This window comes from Crinia signifera, chromosome 2 (assembly GCF_055691185.1).
Source record: "Crinia signifera chromosome 2, ASM5569118v1, whole genome shotgun sequence".
Classification (NCBI taxonomy): Eukaryota; Metazoa; Chordata; class Amphibia; order Anura; family Myobatrachidae; genus Crinia; species Crinia signifera.
The window spans coordinates 218,901,955-218,923,923 of NC_139218.1; the positions used below are offsets into that span (position 1 = coordinate 218,901,955).

The 21,969-nt window shown below is 42.9% G+C and overlaps 1 protein-coding gene across 4 annotated transcripts in view; it reads left to right on the forward strand.

Annotated features, from left to right (window-relative positions):
* The window catches only part of BCAS3 (BCAS3 microtubule associated cell migration factor), a 1,098,472-nt gene that overhangs the window by 1,022,812 nt on the left and 53,691 nt on the right, over nt 1-21,969 (forward strand). For 2 of the 4 annotated variants that reach the window (XM_083173740.1, XM_083173741.1), the window contains one exon: nt 7,226-7,393. In XM_083173740.1, coding sequence (XP_083029866.1) covers nt 7,226-7,393 — 168 coding nt within the window. Of the gene's footprint in view, nt 1-7,225; nt 7,407-21,969 lie in introns of all 4 variants that reach the window. The other 2 variants (XM_083173742.1, XM_083173743.1) reach the window with 1 other exon arrangement.

The window sequence follows — 21,969 nt, forward strand, 5'->3', positions numbered from 1 at the left end:
GTCTATCATGAGTCAGTCTATGATCAGTCCGGACACCCTTAGGGATGCTGGTGTTGGTATTCCTAACGCCAGCATCCTGGTCAGTAGCTATGTAATTGATTGCTGTTTGAAGTAATTTATTATTATTATGTTTTGGATACTTGCGCAGCCTATGGACACATAATATAAAGTCAATGGCAGCACATACATCATAAACATGCAATCAAAGCGGAGTAGTGATCATAACAAAGTACCACAACTATTTTGTGCCTCAGTGTGAGCTGTCTTATGTGTCTACAATTGTCTTGGCAATTGTTGCACTTTAAGTACTCAATAAAATAAAATATGAAATTCAAACTTTAAAGATTACAGGACCATTTATCCTTAACATTAAAGATACATAACTGTATATTAAATCCCCATTTTGGCATTAAAACCCTGACCGAAATACCCTGCTGAAGAATCGGCCAATCCTATCTTTCCTACCAGGGAGCGTAACTTCCAGAGGCAATGGAGTCACCTACCTCCGGGCAACTACATATACAGCAGGATCCAAGTGTGTGCACTGCTCTTCCAATGGAACTCTGTGGTTCACCCACTGCTGCTGCATAGTTAATTGGCTCTATACCAGAAACCCTGCTAACGCTTGCAATAAGGGACAGAACAGCTCCTATCTGGTACTTCCCAGCTTGCACTGAACTGTGCAGTGGGACCTGCCGGGAAATTCTGATTCTGCATGCTTGAGATGTCTGAATCTTATGAACCTGACCCCCCAACTGTTGTCACACAGTGTAGCGAGAGCCCTGTCTTTGTTGTCCGGCTGAGGATGCTAGGTATTTAATTGTATTTTCCTTTTTTTTTTAAAGGAAGGGGGGGCACCAAACTTCAACTTGCCTTCGGGCAACTGGGATAAACTTACGCCCCTGTTTCATACATGAAATATTAGCAGCCTTACATTTTACCAAATATTGTTCACCTTTCCAATATGCCAGAGTTTAGTACATGTCCCTGGCGGCATTAAAGTCACCCAGAGAACAACATTTATTATACTGTTCATGACATGCATTTAGGTTTTTTTTTTTTTATGTTTTTCTTATTGAAACAGTTTACATCTGCTGTGTCTTTTATGTCTGGTACAAGATGAGTAAGCCTTTAGCCTTCCCTAGACTAATGGTAACTGACTGCATACATACACTTACTGCCTGAAATCTACTCAAACCACAGAAGAGAATGGAAAGAGAGCGCAAGATAAAACAAAAGTTCAGAGAAGACTCTGTAAATCTCTAGAAGGAAAATCTTTCAGTGTAGGTAATCCCTGGAACCCACACATACATTAACATTTGCGCCTCACACGTTGATGCAGGAGAAAAAAAAAAAAAACAGTTTTTAAACCTTGAATGTGCTGGTAACACTTATTTGTATCTTCTGTTCTTTCTCAAGTATCCCAGAAACAAGCGATTGACCCTTTATTTTGTCTGTTCACACATGCAGAGAATCCTCATTTGGCAAAACATCAAAAAATGTGTTTTATTATTCAAAGGTCTACTTGCAAGAGACAAAATAGTTTTGTTTCTTTATCACTCTTCAGAATAACATACGTTAAGAAACCATCTTTCATCAATCTTTTCATTTGCTGTCAAAGAATGTGCGAAACTTGTCAGGCCGTCTCCAGTTATGTACGCCGACATTTAACCAAGGAAGGTGTGAAAATATTCTGCCCGATTGAAACGATCCTAGATAAGGGATATGGATTTTTTTTGTTGTTTGTTCACAAATGCCAATCGTAAATGGATTTCAGAATTCTTTTGTGTCCGATTGTAAAGTCGTTTCACAGAAAAAACAAAACGATGATTTGTGTAACATTATGATAGTCTTTTCTTGTCAAATTAAAGGACTTTAGTATTGACGTAAATCCAGAGAGATTGAAAAGGCTTAGTTTCAGAACACTTTACAGCAAGTTCAAATGGGGTTTGATGGAGTTCAAGTGCAGATGTCACACGAGATCTGGGGTTTTCTAGCATTGAAAGTTTTCTAGTGCCAGGAATTTGCTCTGCAGTATAGTAAGATATACATCAATGTTACTGAATGGAACTGATGAAATTCTGGAGCCAGCTCAGGCCATATAAATCCATGAATGCCATGCCTTATGTGTTGCTCATGCTATTCTAGATTTCAATTATCTGCCCCTCTTTGCTGATGTATGGAGTAACTGGCTGGCTGAGTGTTTATGAACAGTTATCATCCACTACTTTGGATGTTATCAGAGGAAGGGACGCCTGCCGCAGGGCTTGGTCTCTCACCCTTTCTATTACCACCTGTCATTGACAGAGAGTGTGTGGTGAAGCTGCCCAGTCACCGAGTACAAGTGTAGATAGTTTCTGACGGCTGATCAAAGGGGAAAACCAAAGGGGCTGATAACAAGGACGTGTTTCATGTACTTTTAACTTTGAGAAGCCCAAGCTTTTTCATTTTTTTCTTGTAGGCTGGCAGAACGAGGCTCTGTAAATGCAACATATTCAGTTACCAACCAGTGCACACAGTGGTTTGTGTTTAGGCAGCACAGCATGACTGTAATTATCTTCAATGTAGGAATGTTATCTATTTATTGAGCATAGGTTTTAGTAAGTAATTTAGTTATCACAGTTGGGAAAATGTACCCTAAAAATGTGAACAAAAAATATAAAGTAAGTAAATCAAACAAACAAACACACAACCTAAAATGGCTTTAATGAACATGGGTTCCCTCTAGTCAGCTGTGATCACCAAGCAGAGCATTTATTCCAAATAAAATCATCCTTCTGATGAGAACCAGTAGTGACCCCAACTCCAGCACTGCGTTGTCAGCTATGATACAATAAGTGCCTAAAGCTTGTTCTAGAACAAGCCATGAACTGCATGTGATTAGGGTAAAAGGTACTTGTGTACTAGTACGGTGCCCACGATATTTTTTTTTTTCCATAATAAGTTTTTATTGTAAAATCAGACAGAATATTAAAACAGTGTGCAAAACATGGTGAAACTTTATTTTAGCAAGGTACAGCACGGATTTATGGAAGCACACCACCTGTGCAATTTAAACTTGGGAGTTCTTAGACATACTCTGCTGACTACATTTTAAAGAAGAAATATAAAAGGGGTAAGAGAATTTTTTTTACAAGGGGGTGTTATCTCAACTAACAAGGTGCGACAAACAAGACAGAGACATAAGGGAACACAGACAAGGGGACGTAGGGCTGAATAGGAAGGGAGGGGAAAGTTCCAGATGAGCCAATCAGACAATTTCTATTTGAATTAGGTATTCATGAGACATTGTTATGAGTAGGGGAGAACAGTATGGACTGGGTTGGCTGGAGTTGGGCCCCCATGGGAAGCCCCAATCTCTCTCTATATTCACTCCACTTAAGGCGCCCACGATATTTAGTCGCACACCATATAATCGCATCGCATGCCATACACCCGATGCACTGCGATGCGATTTAAAATTGTATAAGCCCCCTATACGATATTTAATTGTATAAGCACCCTAATGGGGGCTTACAATGTTAAATGCACCCCCATGCCACCCGCAGTATGAACGTGTACCCGAAGCGTGGCGAGCGGCGGCGGTACGCGTCCTCCGACCTTTTCATACCCCCACTATCCACGTTGGCGTGGAGTTGATTTTATTCAGTGTGGCGAGCGGACGTGTATTACTTAACATGTGTTCCGCCTCCCCATGAGGGGCTCGCTGCGCTCGCCATGCTTAGGGCTCGGTGGCTTGCTGCGCTCGCCACACTATATAAAATCAACTCCATGCCAACGTGGATAGTGGGGGTATGAAAAGGTTGGAGGACGCGTACCGCCGCACCTCGTGGGCTCGCTGCGCTCGCCACGCTTCGGGTTCACATTCATAGTGGGGGTGGCGTGGGGGTGCATTTAACATTGCAAGCCCCCAATAGTGTGCTTATACAATTTTAAATCGCATTGTATGGCATTGTATGCCATACACAATGCTATACAATTTTAACTTTGTATGACATCGGGGGACATCTCGTCGCATCGCACAGAAACAAAATAACTCACCCAAATCTAAATCTCTCTGCACATGTTACATCTGCTCCCCCCCCCCCCCTGCAGTGCACATGGTTTTGTCCATTTGAGAAGGAATTTGCCTTTGCCAGTGAACCAGAATAAGGGCATAGTTCCAAACTGTGACAACCTATATAGCTGTGGGAGGGGTTACATAGTTTAGTAACAATATCACTGAGATTTTTCGCTAGGACAACATATTCAGTGTTTAACATCTCTGTGGTTACAATGCAAGGGAAGCAAACGCATGTTTTTTTTCTGTGCAGGATAAATACTGGCTGCTTTTGCATGTAGCCCACAATTGTTAGAAAGCTTAATTATCACACTGCAATTTAGATTCCAGTTAGAACACACCCCACTGAAGTCTAAAGGTCCATACACACTGGGAGATTTTGCCCAGCGTGACTGATGATTGGAAAAATCGATCGGCTGAAAAACAAATTGCATACACACTGAGCGTTTTTGCCCGTTTTAGCGATTTTCCCGGCGTGGATGACCATAGCAGGATGTTATGGAAAGTCATCCACCCCATTGCTCATCTGCTGGCAATACCAGCAGATGAGCAAGCGATGATGCGGGAGTGCACATCACCGCTCATCGCTGGCCCTTACACACTGGCGACTTTTGAGCTGAAAGACACTGAAACAAATATACTGAGCTGCTTTCAGCTCAAAGTTGCCCAGTGTGTATCGGCCTTAACTCTCTCTGCGCATGTTACATCTGCCCCACCTGCAGTGCAGTATGGTTTTGCCCAGTTGCTGGCATTTTTGTTTTGCTTGCAAATCCGAATCAGGCCCATAGTTGCTGACCCCTGTTGAGTATAAACTTGCTGCTTATGGTTTGGGTATCACTGATACCTATTGTGCTCCAGCCATAGGTGCCGATTTATGTTTTTGCCGGTGGGTGCTCAAGCCAAAAATATAGAGGAGTGGCTTCATGGGGAAGGGGTGTGGCCACAAAATAATACCAATTTATATTACGGAGCACAGTTGTCTCCAATATTCAAATTACGACAATAGAGTTTCACATAGATAAATGCCCCCACAGTGCAGGTAAATAAATGCCCCCACAGTGCAGGTACTCCACGGACAGAATACACTCTTCCCGGCATACTGTTTCCCAGATGAACATAGCTCAATAGCTTTTAGTATTTCATCATTGGAAGGAGCCCATATGTAAGTCTATTTAGCGTTTATTGTTTACTATGACAAATAGCATAGTAAGCCCAGAGACCAGTGCTTGCTCTGGCATATGCAGTGAGTAGAAGCAGGTCCGACTTTGATGGAAATTGTGTTGATTTCTGTCTGCACTGTACTTTAATGTAAAGAAGTGCACGGTATATAATTAATATTACTTTCCAAACATACAAGTTGTATATAAATGGCTATGATAGTGCTTTCTAAAACAGCTAAATATTTTATCCCAGTTATTGCCTCCAGTAACTTTGTTAATGGTCTGAAGACAGTTGTTTATCATTTATAAATATAAACCTTTTTTTTGCACCGTTTATGCACTTACAGCAAATGGCGATGCTATATCCAATTATGCTTTTGATGTAAGATTCTAGATTTTTCTGGAATTAAACAGGATATATTGTATATATTCTTATAAATATTATTGCTGGTTGGTTTTAGACATGCATGTGGGCACTTACAGTATACAGAGGTACTATGTTTAATACACATATGTTACAATTTATACTCTATCTGTTGCATGAATCTTACTTTTCTTTCTAAAATATTAAGTATGTCAGACAAATGTATACTGTACCAATGGGTACATGTATACATTTACCCATTGGCTTATGGGTAAATGTATACATGTACCCATTTACCAATGCATTGGCTCAATGATAAATGTCTAATACAAGGTGATATTTTGTGCTGCAGAACAAATTCCCCATGTTCTTGTTCTGGGCTTAGTTACCAAATTTAGAAATGCTTAGCTTCAGGTGACTGTAGCTGCTCCAAAGGAGTGTAGTCACAGAGCGAGGGCAGCGCGATTTTAAATAAGCTCTTTTTGGCTTAATCAAATTACACCATGACAAGGGTCTTTGTCAAAATTGCCATTCCTGCACAGTCTAATTGGCAGGGCGATAGCAACGCCATGGGTCTGTGCATCGCTATCGCCTGCAGGGAAAAGCACTATACACAAGGTGCGATTCTGGCTAGTTAGCTAGACAATTTTGACTATCTAGTCAAAGTTTCCCTGTCAATCACACCGTGTGTACACCCCTTAACCCTATGGGGAAAGCATCACCAGAGAGGGATCTTCTGATCCTTCCCCTGCAGCCTCTGTGCTTTTCCGATCCACTGTATTACCCTTACCCTTGTAAGAGATTTTAGTTAACCCTTTGAGTGCCAACATCTCTGTGAGACATGCACAAAATATGAGTGCCATCAGGTCTGTGAGAAATATGCAAAATATCTGCTAAAAATGCCAACATCACTCACATTTGTTATATAAATTTAAAAAAGTATTAAAAAAAGATTAGATTTCCTATATATGGTAAACATTACAGGACATTATGAAGAGTACAAATGCTTGCTTGGCAATTTTGCAAACTAATTTTCATAGTGGGAATATGTGGCAACAAGAAATGAAGGTTTATGGGACATTGCCAATCATTGATATACACACCTCTGTCTCAGTTTCCAAAGTGATGGTGGGTCTAATACTTGATCATGTGCCTTTCTGCCTTATGACAGCAACCTACTAGGCCAAGGTGTATGGCTGATATTAGTTATATAGTGTTCTTTATTATCTGTGATAAGATCCAACTACAGAAAGATATTTCTAAAGCCCTCTATCAATATGATTTAATTAGAAAATATTCATTACATGGAGTCCAATAGTGGCAGTAGGGAACCTTTCTATTTTAATGTGTGTAATGAGTATAATTAATTTACTTATTTATAGGTTTATTAACAGTTTATTATACAGTGCAGCAAGTTCCTTTGCACTTTTCAATCGCAAATAGGCATAAAACAAACTTGGTAGTTACAAACAGTCAAAATGGTAGCAAGACCCTGCTCGCGAGCTTACAATCTATAGGAATAAGGGTTGTCTATAGATGGATGCTTTTTTTTTTTTTTAAATAATTCTGAAAATATTTTCCAATACTAGATCTAACATTCTAAAATAGGACACATATATAACGGTGTTTCATTTTTTCCAGGTGCCTATGATCGCAGTGTGACCCTGCTGGAAGTGTGTGGGAGCTGGCCAGAAAGCTTTGGGTTACGCCATATCTCTTCTATTGAAAGTACTGATGAGGGTCTTCGAGAGCGGTTGGCAGATGCCATGTCTGAGTCCCCAAACCGAGATGTGGTGGTATCAGGAACAGGTACAAAAAAGAGGTGTGATATAAGGTCCAACTATTCTCTATGAAATCAATCTTCCCATGTTCTATTCTGTACTGTTGTACTGTATATCAAAGTTCCCTTGTTCTGTTGTGTTCTTTTGGCATGCCTGTAATTGCTCCATGATGAGATGACTTTTCCTTCTTTGGTAAAACACACCTCATATTTATAATGTCATCATGTAGTTTCATGTAGATGTGTGTTCAGATAATATCATTTTGCAGTGAATATAAAGGGGTCAGTCCTATTAGAGACAAAGGGTGTGAGTTGCCATCCGGGTGCCGTTAAAACGCTGAAAACAGCACCCGAATTAAACTGATCTCGCACCCTTCGATGTGCCGAATTCGTGTAAAGGTGCTCGCACCACTATGTTGGTTGGAGCACTTTTAAGTGAATTCAGTCCAACATAAAGTGTGCCTGGTGCCATGATGATTAGCGAGTGCGAATTATCCTATCCGCACCTAATAGGATCGACCCCAGAGAGGTTATAAGGAGAGTACAGCCCTGCATCCCATTCATATATAATGATCATCTATTCTCTTGTGTCCTTTCTGTATTACTGCTAAACAGTTCAAACTAGGCAATTGTCTTTGTTCTAGAACTTTTACTTAATTTGCTGATACGAACTGGTGACATGACATTATAAGGAGAGCTTGTGGCAGCCCACGCTGATGACCTGATACCCTGTAGAGGACCAATTTTCTCTTAGGTACTTTTTGCTCAGAAACAGAGGTTCCCAAGAGAGGGAAATCCGGCCCCTGCGAAGATTGAATTGAAAATAAATTTTGCTTATAAATAAAGTATAGATAGGTCACTTTTTGTGTTTTGTGTATGTTACCTTTATAATTATAAAATGTATTTACAATCAGCAGAATTTGGTTGCTCCGGCTTATTATATTGGCATGAAGCGCGGCACTTATCATATGTATTGCGAGACGGTGGCACCCCACTAGTGAGGCACAGGCACATTTGTATTATTTACACTGCTGACTGCTTATTGCATCTCCTGGACGCCTCTCCGCTCTTTAATCTCAGCATAATCCATCTCTGTAATGTTCAATTATATAGATAAATAATCTCATTTCTTTTCATAGATCTAATAATTTGACCTCCTCACAAGAGGTTAAGCGATGTTATAGGCACTTATGCATGTTGTGCTTCACTATTGTTGCAGAGTGGCTTGCTTTACGTGACACTAAAGACCCTCTGGTACCCCGCTATTATTTGTACGTTCTCCTAAAATGGTTTTGCTTCTGTAAACTGTCACATAATTAAGTTGTGATGGTTTGTATTTAAGTTTAGTTTCTATTCGTTATTATCAGCATTTCCTGACCAAACAGCTTATTTGATCATCTACAATATGAAATGAAAAACAGTGTGTACTCTGTATTGTGTCATTCCCAATGGGCTGGTTAGGACACTTGTTTTATGTCATGATGCCATGTTTTGTTTTTAGCATTACTACATAGTGCCTTGTACACTATGTACTTACAATTGTGTTTCCTGTTCTCTCCCTCATTCAAAGTGTTGCTTACATGCTCTGCTTCCTCCCAGGCAGCATTCCTCCAGCCCGTGCAGCAGGGGAGATGTGACATGTGGAAGACAGTGGTGGGGCTGCTCAGAGAGCCCAACTTGCCTCCCAAGTCCAGCTACATTCTGCCACCTTCCATGCTGGCTTCTTCTACACCTCATATCCCTCCTGCTGTATAAACTAGAAGATTTTGAGGGGGTTTAGCATAATGACCAAACTACCCTCCCACAGACGTGTGTTCTTCTATCTGCCTTCTGCATAGTACACAAAGCACTCTCTATTGCGTTGCTTAAAAAAATACCATCATTGGGTCTGGGGGCAGGTCATAGTTTAAGATCAATTCACACACAATAGCTTCAATGATCTGTTTGTCTGACTGAACACCTATGTTTGCTGTCTGTCTTTCAGCCTCTCTGTCTCTGCCTCAGTGTCTGTCTATATCTGTTTAGCGTAGCCTGACTTGGTTCCAAAGCTATGCAATTGCCAGATTCATATTGTGTCATGTAAGCATGTGTGAGAATAGGTTTGGCATTAGGGATGTGCTGGCAGGGTTACAATGGACAAGATTTAGGGAGGCTAGATGTTTCTGCCTTTGCTATTGTGTGAGCTTATGTTTAATGGTTTGCCAGAAGCCATTATATTTATTGCTATTTTTTTTCTCTCTCAGTGGTGACAATATCTTTAATTGTTTTTGTTATTCATTTGTATTTTGTATTTTTAATTAGCATTTTATGATGTTTTCTTGGACTTGTCAGACGGGTATTGCAATTACATGCTGTGTTAGTACACCTCTACTGCCATAAACGTGTCTCCAAGCTTCCAGCAATTATGTTCTATGTGGCTAAAGTCTAGTGGCTGGGTACATTCAGATAACAACAGTAACACCATTACAGTGCATCTAGAGAGTGCTACCAGCACCCATACGCATAGAAAGTGCTTCATTTAAACTTTCAGTTCTTAAAGGGACACTCGTTTTTTTAATGTTTTAATTCATAAAGGTATATATGAAAAAAATCCATCATATAGTTGAAGTACAAATTAATGCTGGGACCAATGTAGGTGTAGTGTGTGAGAAGTAGGCAGGCACATGCAAATCTCCATCCTCTTATATGCCATACCTGTGTCCTTTAATGGTGCTATGATATATCAGTAGTGTCTATAGTCAACCACCACTGTAAGTATGCACCTGTAAATCCAGATACTAAGGAACAATTGTAATATTCTGTGAGAACCAGAACATGAGAGAGTTTGGGAGAGTTTTCCCATTTTTTTTAAATCAGCAATCATTAACACTGAAAAGCGGCATTAAAATAAATGGGAAAACCCTCCCAAAATCTGTCCCTTTCTGGTTCTCACACCCTATTACAAATGGCCCTTAGTATACGGATTTACAGGTGCATACTTACAGTGGTGGTTGACTATAGACACTACTGATATATCATAGCACCATTAAAGGACACAGGTATGGCATATAAGAGGATGGAGATTTGCATGTGCCTGCCTACTTCTCACATCCAATTACATGATTCGACCCTAAGATCCAGAATAGCACGCTTTTCTTGTACGACATTAATTCTCAATACTCTACAATTGTTCAGTATGTGCAGCTTTTGCTTCATGCAGATGGAATTAGTTGACAGGTTGTAGTAGAAATCCTGATGGAAGGGATGCCAGTGGTCAGAAGATCGGCCCCCAGACCCGGTAACATATAAAGGTTAAGACTAATATGGGGGCATTGCTACAAATGACTAGGACCGAGAAAGAGGAAATAGTAACAGTGTTAGCCACGATAGTTAGAAGGTAACTAGTAGCCGAGGCTAGTAGTGAACAGGCGCCTAATAGGGTGGTTTTGTCAAGCAGCTCCTCTAGGGGGCGTCACACCCCAAATATATATAGGAAGAAAAAACAAAGTGTGGAGCGCTAAGAACTAATTGGATCAATACGGTATAAACAATCTATTTATTTTATATATATATTTTATAGTGGACTATCCACTGAAAAAGGTATAAAAACGTGTACACAGTAATACATAAAAATTATATATCATCACATTGACATATACAAATTAGATAAAATTGGGTATGATACTTATGGGCTGGATTCTTGATGGATTGTCCTTATTGGAGATTTGTTATTGTACGGTCTGTAGTGGAGAAAGGGTCCATAAACCTTGCCGGATAAGTGACGCTGGAGGAAGAATATTCACCCACTGGGATTGTGGGTATCCTCAACAAAATGCGCCCCTACGATCCTTATTTTGCAGGTGGTGGTGTCCCGAATTTGATGTTACCATATGGTGGAATATCCAAACAGACAGTCCAGTATATATATACCAGGTAATACTCCAAAGGACAGGATATCCAGTTTATCAGAGGCCCGAAGTAAAATCAATTAATTGATTTTACTTCGGGCCTCTGATAAACTGGATATCCTGTCCTTTGGAGTATTACCTGGTATATATATACTGGACTGTCTGTTTGGATATTCCACCATATGGTAACATCAAATTCGGGACACCACCACCTGCAAAATAAGGATCGTAGGGGCGCATTTTGTTGAGGATACCCACAATCCCAGTGGGTGAATATTCTTCCTCCAGCGTCACTTATCCGGCAAGGTTTATGGACCCTTTCTCCACTACAGACCGTACAATAACAAATCTCCAATAAGGACAATCCATCAAGAATCCAGCCCATAAGTATCATACCCAATTTTATCTAATTTGTATATGTCAATGTGATGATATATAATTTTTATGTATTACTGTGTACACGTTTTTATACCTTTTTCAGTGGATAGTCCACTATAAAATATATATATAAAATAAATAGATTGTTTATACCGTATTGATCCAATTAGTTCTTAGCGCTCCACACTTTGTTTTTTTTTTTTAGCCACGATAGTTAGCATTGTGTTTAAATGTTGTTCTAGACCCATATATGTCCATAGACCCATATAATATTAATCTAACATCTATATTACTGTGTACATTAATTTCCTTTTTTAAGTCTACCTGGTTTGCAATGCCATTTGTAATTGCACATGATATTTGCTTGATGTAAAGTAAAAAAAAGTTGTCTAAAGTATCCTAATATAGTATTAAAGCAATATGATATACTTTATCTTGATCAGTGGTACATTATAAAGGTATGCCACACTATGGCCAATCCGTGCAACAATATAATTGGCTTTCAAAATACAAAATATAGGTGTGTGAGCACCCCTACATAAAAGTGAGGTCATATGTTTGCACCTGGCTCATCATGTGTGCCATAGCAGATGTATACTGTACTTACAGTATTATGTGCTTCCCTCTGAGATAATGGACACAGAAGGGGTGCTGGATGACCTCCCGATAGTCGGGACGCCAACAGTCATTACACTGACATAGAGATCCTGACTGACAGGGGCTATTCACCCTCTTGGGGGTCCACTGTCCCCAAAGAGGGAGAATAGAGAAGGTGGCAAGTGCAGGGAGCCACCAACATACAAAGGGCATTGTTGCCCTCCCCTCGCTGTCTGAGTCCTGACAGTTGGGATTCCGATGTCGGTCTAATGACTGCCGGAATCCTGACTGTCAGCGCACAATACCCCACCCCACAGAAGTCAGTGGAAATTCTGTCATTTAGACGTTTTTGTTTCTTAGAATGCCATAATCAAATGATAGAAAGAACTTTTACCCAAAACTGTGTCCTTAATCATGTTGTGTACCTCAAGTCAAGCCATGCCAAGTGAGCGAGCCAATGATTAAGCAAAATACTGACATTTGCATTTTATACAGGAACTTTTGATAGAAATCAGACTTATCGCTGTATATTAATAAATAGTCCCCTAAGACCTTGGTGGTATCATGTGACAGGAAAGGGCATATTTTACAGACATTACCTAATTAAAAGCGGCAGCATTTGGCCAGTGAGTGGATGTGAGGTTGGGAAGAGAGGTTATATGCTTATGTTTAATTACATAGCTCTAGATGGTACCCCATAGGAGTGTCTGGCTAGTCCTGCACTGTAATACTTTTATGAAAACAAAAAAATGTGTAACTTGAGGTTACCCTTTCCCAAGCAATTATAACACCATCATGTAGACTGTTTTACAGGGTTTGTGGTATGCAGGTGCTGTATGTAAAATTCCATGTAATAAGACCAAACATCTCTACTCGGCAGTTTCATTAGTTCCTGAAACAGAGATGTCTTGGAAATCAGTATGAACTTCATTCGTTTTTTCTAAATGTGTTTCAGCTTACAGTCAGAGAACAAGTTTCTCTTGTTCTTAATACTACCACTGAAAAAATATCTGAATTATTTAAAAGAAAAATCCACAGAGATTAGAAATGGTTTCTGTTAAATCACCAATCAAGAATGGGAAAAGGGAAATTTGTTATTTATATTACAAACATACATTTTAAAATGACCCATATAATAATAATAACAACAATGATATTAATAATATTAGTTTATCAGATTCCTTTTCCAGCTCTCTGTGTTATGGATACTAATAGTACCAGTGGTGCAGGTAGAGATTTTTTCTTAGTGGTACTGATAACATGTGCGCTATCGTGCAAAAAGATTATCCGTGGTCATGTGTCATGGGGGGGGGGGGGGGTCACATGAAAAGATGGCAATAGGGGCATGGCCACATTATGCCACACACTATAATGCCCCTTACACATTGTGCCACATACCGTAATGCCCCATACACATTATGCTACACACGATAATGCTCATTACACATTATACCACACACCATAATGCCTATAACATATTAAGTAACACACCGTTATGCCCATGACACATTATGCCACACACCGCAATGCCCATTATGCATTATGCCACACACTGTAATGCCCATTATACATTATGCCACACACCATAATAACTATTACATATAATACCACACCCCATATAGCCTATTTGATATTATGCCACATAAGTTCCACTTACCTACATGCTTGTTGTTATGGGTTTTTATGCTTGATGCCAGGGATTGCATGCTCTTTGCCAGGGCCGGCGACAGGGAGGGTCAAGGGGGAGAGTCGTCCCAAGCTCCGATGATCTCAGCGGCCCCAAAGCTGGCCGCTCAGCACCCCAGCTCTGCTGCCCGGCCGCTCAGCATCCCTGCACCCTTTGCTGCCTGGTCACTCAGCCCCCCAGCTCTGCTGCCCGGCCACTCAGCATCCCTGCAGCCTCTGCTGCCTGGTCACTCAGTACCCCAGCTCTGCTGCCCGGCCGCTCAGCATCCCTGCAGCCTCTGCTGTCCGGTCACTCAGCCCCCCAGCTCTGCTGCCCAGCCGCTCAGCATCCCCGCAGCCTCTGCTGCCCGGGCGCTAAGTCCCCCAGCTCTGTTGCCATTGCCACTCAGCTTCCCCGCAGCCTCTGCTGCCCAGCCACTCATCTCCACAGCACTGCTGCCCGGCCGCTAGCCTAGGTAAACAATTGTTTTCTTTTTACACTGACATCTTGTTAGTCTGCAGTGCTGGCTTCTGTAGCCCCGCCCCCTCGTGGCTGTTTGCCATGATTTGCGGGTCGGCGGTGAGGGGTGGAGCCTAAGTGACACACTTGTCATGTAATTTTGTCGTATTGGCCCCACCCCCTCACCACCGACCTGCGAATTGCACAATTTTTAAGCCATGGGTTAGAGGCTTAAAGATCAAAAGCCTGTTGCCCAGACCTGGCATCAATGACAGCTGCTGTGCTCTCCTCCCTCTGCCAGTGTAAGTGTGTGCACTACATGTATGTGTGTATGGGTGTGTTCTATATCTGCGCTCTAAGTGTGTGTGTGCATGTATGCATGTTTGTGTATATATGTATGTAATTTTGTGTGTATGTATGTTCTGCTTGTATATGTATGTGTAATCCATAGTTTCTGACTACATGCCTGGCGAAAAGGGGTTCAAAGGGGACAGCTCTGATCTAAGGAGCCCAAAGCCAGTCACCTGTTGCTGCTGCACCCCCCCTCGCGCGCAACCCCCTGGTGCCCCGGCGCTCAGACACCCAGCCACGCCTGGAGCCCAACCGCTCAGGCACTCGCCCCTCTGCCAGTCAGATGTCCAGCCACAGGAAGTGACCCCTGAGTGCTGCTGTTCAGCTGATGGGTGGGGGTACACTATAGAGGTACTCTGTACTCCACACTACTCTCACCCTATCTCCCTACTCTTCACCACTACTCCCATCCTCCCTCCCTGCTCTTCACCACTACTCCTTCCCTCCCTGCTCCACAGCACAGCTTCCACCATCCCTCCCTGGTCCGCACAACTCCTTCCCAGCTCTGCCAAAAACTCCCTCCCTGCTCTGCAAAAAACTCCCTCCCTGCTCTGCACCACTACTCCCACCCTCCATATCTGCTCAACAACCCTACTCCCATCCTCCCTCTCTTGCTCTGCCTCACTACTCCCACCCTCCTTACATGTTCCGCACAACTACTACCTTCCTGCTCCTTACCATTACCGTGCTTAATGGGGAAGGGGGCCCCCACAGGTATCAGTGTATGGGGCCCCAAGATTTCTGTTGCCGGCTGTGTTCTTTGCCAGGGGTTAACATGCTCTGCCAGGGGTTAACATGCTAGTTACCATGGTGTTATATGCTTTGGGCCTCGGCAGCCCCAGCACTGGCATCTTCTAATAATCATCGCACTGAAGCAGCAGTACAGGAGTGATGTCTCAGTGCAGTGATTAAGGGACCCACCCATTCTAAAAAAGTCAGGCGCTATTTGCAAACCCTGTGGCAGCGCGCAGCAGGGGATATGGGGTGGTACGGCATACTGGCAACATATTTTCTAAAGGTACGCCATACCACGCCGTACCCCCTTACTTGCACCACTGCTGTGTACAGAACTGAGTACATGTCTGCTTGCTGGCTCAAAGGTAAAAAACAAAGGGTTATTTTAAAAACAGCTCTTGCTGCAGACAGACCCATAATGCCTGCTGATTTATGCAGGTGCACCTACTCAGATGTATTCCATTTTCTCAGTCTTTAGAAACACAACCATATAAGCATCCTGAATTTATACCATCTTTTATAGCTGCTGCCTTGGGATTGGATCCCAGGGGCAAATGTGGGGGTGTGATGCAATGATTTGCGCCATCCTGATCCTTCCCTACATACTTCACTGCGAAAGTAGTATGGATATGAGAGATATGGGCACATATCTCCTATTAATTCATTTAGACTTTTTTTTGTTTAAACCCATTTGTGGGTCAATTTAAAACAAGAGTGAAGGAACATTTTGGCTGTCTTTTTTATAAGTGGTCCTTTTGCGTGTTTGAAAAGCTTTCCTACTTCAAAAAGGAAACATCCTTGCACCCCTACATCTTATTTAAGCAATCCCATTTTGCAAAATTAAGCTACACAACCATGTTTTCATTGATGAGATGAATGACTGCGATTCTGCATTGTATGACTTACTGCTTGCATGCTTACCTTTTATATTGGGCCAAATGTAATAGGATGTGAGAATCAGAAAGTGAGAGATTTTGGAAGAGTTTTCCCATTTTTTGTAAAGCGACAATCAATTCCATGGCAAAATCAGCCTGGTTTTTTAGTGTGATTGCCGCTTTAAGAAACTTAGAAAACTCTGCCAAAATCTCTCACTTTCTGATGTTCACACCCTATTACATTTGGCCCATTATATTTGTACTCTTATCAGTGGTGGCTTACAAGAAGGGGGACTGCGGCAATGCGGGGGCCCCCCTCTGCTGCCGCGCGCCAAGTCCCCACACAAGACGGTCCGGTCCCGGCCGTTGTTCCCCTGTACTGGGCCAGTGCATGCGCAGTAAATTCATACATACTGCGCATGTGCTGGCCCGAGCTGTCAGCAGCCCCCCTGGAGGCTTAATCGGATTCCTGGGTCCGGCGCATGCGCAGTATGGTCCGCGGTACTGCCCATGCTCAGAACCCGTTTTGGGGGCTGCTGCGCATTTGCGCACATAGAGGCATCCCGGACGGAGGGAACACCTCCCAATGGGACTGCCTTAAGTGACTGACAGGTCGGACTTCCAAAAGGAAGTCACTGCCTGTTACATTGAAGCCACTGCAGTCTCACAGACTTCATCTGGCTTCACTTTAGGCAGAAACATTGGCGGATTTTACCTGGGGGGGGGGGGGGGGGGGTCTGCAGCCCATAGGTAAAAACCGCCACTGACTGTCATACCAAGCTTATAGTATTACATTATTTTACATTATTACACATTATTATTTGTTTCTTTTTAACACACTGCAATGTAATGGCAGTGATGGGTACAACTGCTTCATTGGTGCACTGCAAACCACAGAACCCTGCATTTTCCACACATGCATAAGAGTATGCATGTGATCTGTGATCTCACATTCATAAGCAACATATTTTACTTGTTGACTTTTATTAAATATATTTAAATAAGGGGTACTTGTGTATTATCACGGCGCCCCCGATATTAAGTCGCACGATTTTCCATCACATTGCATGCCTTACACCCGATGCACAGCGATGCGATGCGATTTAAGCCCCCTATACGATTTTAAATTGTATAAACACCCTAATGGGTGCTTTTAACACCCTAATGGGTGCTTACAATGTTAAATGCACCCCCACGCCACCCTCAGTATGAACGTGAACCCGAAGTGTGGCGAGCGCAGCGAGCCCGCGAGGGTTGGCGGTACACGTCCTTCGACCCTTTCATACCCCCACTATCCACGTCGGCATGGAGTTGATTTTATATAGTGTGGCGAGCGCAGCGAGCCACCTAGCCCAAAGCGTGGCGAGCGGACGCAGATTACTTCACAGGTATACACGTCCCCTCGCCACGCTTCGGGCTCGGTGGCTCGCTGCGCTCGCCACACTATTTAAAGTCAACTCCACGTCGACGTGGATAGTGGGGGTATGAAAAGGTCGTAGGACACGTACCGCCGCCCCTCGAATGCTCGCTGCCTTTGCCATGCTTCGGGTTCACGTTCATAGTGGGGGTGGCGTGGGGGTCCATTTAACATTGTAAGCCCCCATTAGGGTGCTTATACAATTTATAATCGCATCGCTTCGCATTGTATGGCATTGTATGCCATATACAATGCCATACAATTTTAACATTGTATGACATCGGGGGACATCGCATAGCATACCATCACATGCCTTATGGTCTGCGATGCGATGGGCGCCATGATAATACACAAGTACCAAATAAGGAATACATGAAGGAACATAACATAAAAAATACATCAACAATTACGTACAGTATGTGTGCGTACAAATTTTTATATGACTAGATATTGCATCCTAAGGGCGAGATGTATCAAATGGAAAATGGTTTTACCGCATTTTCCTATGCATCAAAAATGATACCGCAGTGAAGGGTATCGCCACCTTTGGGTGGCGATACCCTATAGAAGCCTATGGGCTTCTTTTCGCCGCCCGCCGCCGCCGACGCAAACCCGCTGCCTCGCCGATCCCCCCTCTGGCTTACCTTCCTGAAGGGTCCTCCTGGACCCTGGAAGATTAACCTCTCCTCCCCCTAGTGACGCAGCCGGACGTCCTTCCGGCTGCAGGGGGGAGGAGGAGGCGCCGGGGACAGCTTGCTTAGCTGTCCCCGGCGTGACGCCGCGTGAGGGATGCAGGAGCTGGCTGGGAGGTGACGGAGACCCCCCGCACACCACATTCCAGGTATCGCGGGGGGCCTCCGTCACCGCACCGCAATGCCAGACGCATATGTTAGTACATATGCGGCAGCATCGCGGCGGGAGGGGGGGGGGGGCGCGAAGGGCGGCAATGTATTTTAATACATCCCGCCCTAAATATGGTAATAGTGGGGAGTTAAATAAGACTTTTCTATGAATGTAAATATATACTTCAAATTGAATCATTTGAAAGGAACTTGTATTTAAAAGTGAATTTTATTTGAAAAGAATTTGGCTTGTATTTTATATTAATTTCAATACTAATTCAAACAACATTTTAATTTGGGAGTTTCTAGAGAAATGTGAGAGATCTAACAGATTTTAGAAGTGGGGAATAGCTGCGGGTGTGTAAGAGACAGTCAAGTTACTGTAGCTTTTTTAACATGTGTATTTTATTATACTTTATATTAAAGCACAGTACTAAAAGTACAATATGTTAACAGTAAGGGGCTAAAATAGCTAAAATAGCTGCAGAACTCAGTAGAATACATTAAGATTACCTTGCAAATGCTGCAGTAGTCATCTATTGCTCTCCACTATGATGTCTGAGGAGAGAACAGAGCAGCATAGGGTGGTTAGAGTCTAAATCCATGGCAATGCTTAAGTCCTGGGCACAGTTTAAAGTGCACTGCATCCCCTCGCATCGCTCGCTGCGCTCACTATGCGTCGGGCACACTATTTTATTCTCCACCAAGCCCTAGTGGATGGTAGGGCATCAAATACCACCTGTCGGCACATGTCAGCTCAGAAAATAGTGAAAAACCCCATGGCAACCTTTTCACTGTCGACCTAGACACTGTCGAACTAACGACCTGTCAAACTAATGACCTTTCGACCTAGAACCATGTCGCCCTTTTCCCATGTCGACCTAATGGTGTCGACCTAATGACTGTTGACCATCATGCTGTAGACCAAATGACCGCATCCCGGCTCAGTTAGGCACTTTTGTAATGACCCCTGCTGTAAATTGTATGAGGCAATAAACAATTATTATAAAAAAAAAAGGTACTTGTATACTATCACGGCTCCCATGATGGGCATCGTACAGGGAAAAATCGCATCGCATTTTTTACAAAAATCATGGACATGTGTTCAAATCATGTAAAATGCACCCCAAATGTCATTTTTCACACTGTATCACCCCCACTATCAACGCCAACCCGAAGCGTGGCGAGTGCAGCGAGCCCGCGAGGGTCGGCGGTACGCGTCGTACGACCTTTTCATACCCCCACTATCCACGTCGGCGTGGAGCTGAGAACAGAAAGTGTGGCGAGCGCAGCGAGCCACCGAGCCCGAAGCGTGGCGAGCGCACGCAGATACCTGTGAAGCCCGCGAGGGGACACGGATACCTGTGAAGGTATCCGCGTCCCCTCGCGGGGCACGCTGCGCTCGCCACGCTTCGGGCTCGGTGGCTCGCTGCGCTCGCCACACTTTCTATTCTCAACTCCATGCCGACGTGGATAGTGGGGGTATGAGAAGGTCGTAGGACGCGTACGGCCGCCCCTCGCGGGCTCGCTGCGCTCGCCACGCTTCAGGTTGGCATTGATAGTGGGGGTGATACAGTGTGAAAAATCCCATTTGGGGTGCATTTTACATGATTTGAACACATGTCCATGATTTTTGTGAAAAATGGCATTGCATGCCATTACATATGGCATGCGATGGCATGCGATGGCATGCGATGGGAGCCGTGATAGTATACAAGTACCAAAAAAAATTAAAAATGTCTTCTGAAGTCTCCAAAATCGTGGTGTGGGAGGCACATAAATGTTTGTTTTTATGGGGGAAACTTATGCAGTTAGAATCAGTCCTAAATAATGAGAATGAAGGTCGTAAGGTGCTTCTTCTGCAAAAGCTGAAAACCTTAGAGATTGCACACAAGTTCTCCTCCTCTGACACGGTCCTCGGTGAACTGACAGAGACCAGGCCAGAGCTAAACAAATTGCTATTTGATAAAATAAAGTGTAACTATCCCATATGTCAAGCACCATCTTGTACTTTTAGATTCAGAGCCCAAGGGCAGGGACTGCATGTTCACTGGTGACATTGTGACTGCTTTGCACTTCTACCAAACTAAACCTACCAGCCTCTCTCTATAGGTTGCGGACCATGGCTGACTGGAATGCAGAAAGGCTAGACAGCAAGGAAAATCTTATCACGGAAGACTATTACACACAATGTAATATAAATAGTAAATGACACAATAACATGAAAAACTATCACTTTTTTAAAGTCACATGTGTATACAGCATGTACGTTGGTGGTTTAATTACAAATGTAGTCATTTCATAGAATCGGTGTCTAGGAAACGATGGATTAACTTATTTGGGACCAGCAAAACAATGTAATAACATTTAGCTCAGTGAGCTGGAACCACAACCGTGTAATAGGTTCTGGTCAGACTTCCTGACAGCCCTTTCCCTTTTTCTATGGTTTCTTAGTTAAACAGGGCTTTCAGCTTTACAATTACACTTTTGTATAAGACATGCACAAGCCTTGAGACTTCTATTAGTGCTACAGAATACCAGTAGTGTTCCAAGATGAATCATTTACAGTATAGTGATACGCTGTAAGTTTCCTGGGGAGCTTGCACTCTCGTATTGAAGAAGCATCTGGTGACTCTTCACACTGTGGGTTTGGGTAACATAGTTGAAGATGGAATATTACATTGGAATATGAAACATTTTATTAAAGCGGGACTGTCTGCTAAAATACTATATAAACTAATATAGTCTACTATTTGCGAGGGTCTGTATATCCAATGCCTGCACAGATCTGAAAGTAACACATTGGCTCTCACGTAAGAGCTAATTCTGAGTTTAATGCAAAGTAACTGTACTTGTGGAAAACCGCAGAAACGACATTTACTGGAAGCGGGATGCTGTGCTGCCCATAGATGTTACTCTAAGCACCATGGCTGACATCATTAGTACTGGCGCTTGGACCAGCCCCATGCTAAGTTTAAGAAATCAATATATCGAAACCGACTTCCGTTCTCCATATGAGCAACTCAGAATTGCAAGTTGCTTTTTATATATGCCTACAAAACTAGCATGACGTTTTCCACAAGCTAGTGCGGTTTTGTGTGCTTGCACTGTTGTTGCCCTGTTGCTGCCCAAAACGTTTAGCTCCACAGAAAGATAGATATGGCCAAGTACCATATGACTTATAATGAGAGGGCCATGTGCAAAAATGTTTAAATTCATATCTGCGCATTTAAAAAGTATGTGTCCATGCACAGAGATCCGTTTGACTCAGCATCAATCCCACAATTTGTATTCAAGTCAGTGGTCACATTGTAAGATAGACAAATTCTCTCCCAGGACAAAGGTGAGATGGTACCCTGGGGCTGTACAGTGTCCTTGGCATATTACAAGTTGCTTGT